The sequence below is a fragment of the Polyodon spathula genome, chromosome 18, assembly GCF_017654505.1.
Source record: "Polyodon spathula isolate WHYD16114869_AA chromosome 18, ASM1765450v1, whole genome shotgun sequence".
In the NCBI taxonomy this organism is placed as follows: domain Eukaryota; kingdom Metazoa; phylum Chordata; class Actinopteri; order Acipenseriformes; family Polyodontidae; genus Polyodon; species Polyodon spathula.
The window spans coordinates 5,183,797-5,188,586 of record NC_054551.1 but is presented as its reverse complement, the minus strand read 5'-3'; the positions used below and the strand labels follow the sequence as shown (position 1 = coordinate 5,188,586).

At 34.7% G+C, this 4,790-nt stretch overlaps 1 protein-coding gene across 1 annotated transcript; it reads left to right on the top strand.

Annotated features, from left to right (window-relative positions):
* The first annotated feature begins 2,160 nt into the window (after positions 1 to 2,160).
* LOC121330539 (forkhead box protein L3-like) lies at positions 2,161 to 4,042 on the top strand. The gene is made up of 2 exons (XM_041277127.1): positions 2,161 to 2,296; positions 2,988 to 4,042. Exons 1-2 carry the CDS (start codon positions 2,207 to 2,209, stop codon positions 3,399 to 3,401), a joined length of 504 nt encoding a protein of 167 aa, XP_041133061.1. The 5' UTR covers positions 2,161 to 2,206; the 3' UTR covers positions 3,402 to 4,042.
* The last annotated feature ends 748 nt before the right edge of the window (positions 4,043 to 4,790 follow it).

The window sequence follows — 4,790 nt, the reverse complement described above, 5'->3', positions numbered from 1 at the left end:
GAATAATAGTGTAGAGGTGCTGTAATATACCCAATTATATTCTCTGGGATTTTTTTTTTTTTTTAAAGACGCCAGATCCTTCGAGTTCGCAATGTTCAGTTTCTGGTTTGGACCCCAAGCGCTATTAAACTGCTAGCGTATTGTTGATGCCAGCTATATCAGATCAATCCATTCTCGGGATCAAAGCCCACACAAGGCGTTTTGCAGCTCAGAGCTATTTTCCTTTCCCTTGCCCGCCTGACAGTACTCCCTCGAAATTCTCTGTTCGCCCCTCTTGGAAAACAGATCTTTCCTTTTAGTCACGGAAATGCAATTTATGTATATTATACTGTATTATAGATTAAATCTCGTGAACTTGCATTGTTGGCTGTAACATCCGTTGTTTGCTGTTGTACAGGAACGAAAAAAAAGGTGTCGTTTTCGCAGAAGAGACTAGCGCTATAACATACACCCAGACACTCATCAAGGATCAAAATAGCTCGTGTGGCACTTTCTTAATGCTAGGTGTGTTGTTTGTTTGCATGTGTTTGGTTTTGTAGATGGGAATGGTGGGACGCTTGCTGGTACTGTACATTGGACCACCCAGTAAGTGAGTGGGAGGGAGAGACTTGCTACTGCTTGACCACGCCCAGGGTTCAAACGTTCATGCGAGAAAAAAAACTAACCAAAGCATTCTGTTATTAGTAGCCTTGTTTTACAAGCAGATTGGAAAAGAAAACTAGGTCTCCCAACAGACTGCTGGTTGGTGGCTGTGTGCCTATAGGACCTCATGATTCAGAGTTGAAGGACTTGGACATAATCTATCTCACCACCAGGTTAAGCATAGTCCTATTTATTGCAATCTGAGAAGGACTCTCAGTGCCTCCCTAACAAACAAGAGGTTATCATCATTACTGGTCAAAAAATAAATAAATCTTATTACCCTTGTTCTGTTTGTTTGGGGTTTGTTTGTTTGTTTTTTAACAGTCAGAAAAAAAGCTGGATAATGTTTGATAATTCTCAATATCCTTATAACTGTTTCAATTATGATGGAGATGACTTTCCAACATGTAGCACAGATGAAGAGAAGAAAATGTCCAGACCTGCATACAGGTAAGAGCAGCAGTGCCTCTGTTTACCTAAGTCTTTCCTATACTGAAGTGTATCAGTAATATGCTTCTGTAGTAAAGTGCTGGTGTTGTGTATCCAGGGAGATGCTTGTTAGGGTTACTGTATAGGGTTCATAATTTTACATCAAAATACACTGAAGTCCTATATAACGTATACTAAACTATAAGATTTTTTTTTTTTTTTTTCTCACCTATAATAGCTGTTTATTACACTGATTACATTTTAACTGTATGTTTCTGGGGCAACAGAGAAGCAGCATAATATGTTCTTCATAATAAGATGACACTGTTAAGTTTTATTTCGTTATAATTTATATGTATCAATGTATGGTACTGTAAGTAGGCATTTATATTTATGCTATTTACAATTTGACACTCATTTTTTATGAAATAGTTATTTGTTTTGTTTGTTACATTTTCAAATGTTATGTGCAATTTATAAAGGTCAGTTATTATAAAGAATTTCTCAAGTTTAATATTATTATTATTATTATTATTATTATTATTATTATTATTATTATGTAATTAATAATACTATTATTATTGTTATTATAAATATTATAATTGTAAATTTATTAAAGAAGTACTTTCTACATAAATATTATTTATTTATAATAAATAGCAAAAATAACTACAATCTCCTTTTATATGTTAGAGTGAAATTCAATATAGAACCTTTAAGTTTATGATTTGGAAACACATACACACAGTGAAGTAAAGTGTGTATGTATATGTATTTATATGTGATAGCATATATATATATATATATAGATATATATATATAATATATATATATATATATATATATATACGTCGCAGCTAACAGAAGCTAATTTCATCAAATTTTACAGTATTGGATGCAAAAGAGGTCTCTGTGATATTAGGAAACAGACCTTTTTTTTTTTTTGTCCAATAAAAAGGGTTTTCAACAGCTTGGACAGTCATTTTTTAAGCTTATAGTTTAATATAACATAGGAAAATGCTACAGCACATTGACCATCGTTTGTGTCTTGATCAGCTACATAGCCCTCATCGCTATGGCCATCCAACAGAGTCCTGGAACCAAAGTTACCTTGTCTGGTATCTATGATTTTATCATGAAGAAGTTCCCTTACTACAGATCCAATCAAAGAGCGTGGCAGAACTCCATCCGACACAATCTGTCACTTAACAGCTGCTTTGTAAAGGTAAGCTGTCCTTGAAGTGCACTGTGCATGTGTACTCCGAGGCTAGGATTTACTGTTCTATACAGGAGTGCGAGATGCTACACAAACACTACACATGACATCCTGTTTTATTATTGGTAAGCTACTTAAACCCCAAGTCATACAAGCAAAGCAAAACAAAATATATAAAAACAAGTTGTTTTGAATACTTTCTGTGAACTCACTGTACTAACCGGCAGGGATAGCCTCATGTTAGACAAATTACCAAACAAATGTAAGAAATTACTACAATTTCTTTATAAAATAAAATAAGTACAAATTGTTGATGTCAGATTGTTACATACAATCTGTTTGATAAAGTGTTTAACAAAGTTGCAAAAGTGAATTACACAGATTGCACAGTTTATTTATTGACTGTTTTGTCTGACAGGCTAACATTGAAACTTTTAAACTATGTGCATTGACTATTAGCAAGCAGAAAATAAATGTGCATGTTAACCAAACTTTTTGATGTATTTCACTAAAAAAAAAAAATAAGTACAAATAACTAAGAGCATCACATGCTATAGTTGGTTTGGGAATTTATAAGGGCACATTTCATTAAACATTTTACCAATTACACGTTTATTGTACGTTTTTATTTCCCAAACATTTTCCCCCACAGCTAATAATAAGAGTGAAGTGTTAGGTGTTGCTGTATCTTTAACTGCAGGTTCCCAGAACAGAGGGCAACGAGAAAGGGAAAGGAAACTACTGGACGTTTGCAACAGGCTGTGAATCCATGCTGGATCTCTTTGAAAACGGGAACTACAGGAGAAGAAGGAGGAGGCGCAATATGAAATCAGGTTACAGAGACGAGACAGATCAGAGTGAAGGGTCCTCATCCCCTGAGCTGCCCTCTGCACTCGGGGTCTTCAACGACAACCACCTGGGGACTGAGTCAAGGCAGCAGGAATCAGACACTTTCTATCCCAGTGACACCGGCCATCAGCAGGTTCAGGTGAACTCCAGTCTGCCAAAACCTGACTCCGAAATCAAGTTCAGCATTGATTACATCCTGTCAGCCCCGGACCCAGTGCCAGGACTGAGACCCCACTTCAGTGGGATGGTTAGCAAAGTTCACTGACTGGAGCCACGGCACATCAACCTGCATTTCTGGACAATGTGAAACTAGAGCCCTGCCTTAAGGGGAAAAGGGTTGGCAATGAGGCATTGTAATACACCTATAGGCATTATCAGCCCCATCTTTCCAAATAGTAGCACTGCAGTTTTTAGTTTCTGTACTGATGTGAGATTTGATTCTTTAACCCCTGAACCTCTCTCAACACAGCTATCTGTCCAGAACCATTCAAAACCAATAAAATGTCAGGATAGCAACTGTGGACCTACCTCTCTCCTGGTGTTGCACAGATCCACACTGTAAATTGTTTTTAAAGGGATCTGTCTCGTGCACAGGAACAGGGAATTCCTCCGAGGATTTGGAAAAAAACACCTCAGTGGAAAAAGTGGTAACTGGTACAAATATAACAATTGTAATAAACATCACTCTGTAATGATCATTTACCATGTACAGGACCATGTGAATCGTAGGACGCCGGACTGGTCAGCTCTATCTAATCACTTAATACAAAATTCTCTAAATTTGAAGAACTATGTTGCTAAAACAAAAAAAACTAAAAAACTTTTTAAAAAAATGATTAGACACAGAAAAGTGCTTTACTTCAGTTTTAACATGTTATTTTTAAAATTATTTTTACATTTTTTATTTCTCAACTATCACCCAATCAATTCTAATAATAATAATTTTTTAAAAAATATGTAAGACTCTACCTTAAGTTGGTGTTTCATAACTATTTTGCTATGCATAACGATTTTAAGTAAAAAGCTTTGAGGATGTAATCTTTGATGTGTATTTGTAAAAAGGGATGACCAAGCTGTCAGTGTGTCCCTCTTACTTGTTCTGAAAACCCTTAGCAACTTAATGGTGTTTCATAATCTATATACAGTGTATATCAGTGCAAATACAGAGAATATGTAGTTCAATTACTGCAACTGTATTTTTAATTTGAGTCGTTAAGACAGAAATGTGCAAAAATTATATCCTTGACTCAGTGCATTGTAACATGTTTCATTGACTAAATGTAATGTATGGTACATCATTTTCATAATTAGGGGTTCTGGTTTTAGGGTTTTTTGATATATCCTAATTTCTACCACCCTCACAGAATTTTAAAAAAATGTGTTTAAACCAGATTTCACATGCAAATTCTGTAAAAGATAAGACTATTAATCAACATATTGTATGTACAGTATTATTAACTAATGGTCAAGATCCTTTTTGTAAAATAAAATGTTGTTTCCGTTTTTATTGTGTGTGATGAAAGGAAATATAATTGGAAACTTTATTTGACTTATTAGTGAAATATAATAAATTATAAAAAATATAACCTGATTTCGCCAAGTTTTCACCAGTGTGTATGTACAAAACTAAACCTGCTTTTTAATATTAATGTTT

Bases quoted from the DNA above. Each gene is read 5' to 3' on its own strand.
- LOC121330539 (XM_041277127.1), top strand. From the start codon at position 2,207: ATGAAGAAGTTCCCTTACTACAGATCCAATCAAAGAGCGTGGCAGAAC. The intron at 2,297-2,987 runs GTAAGCTGTCCT...CTTTAACTGCAG, and splicing joins TTAACAGCTGCTTTGTAAAG to GTTCCCAGAACAGAGGGCAA.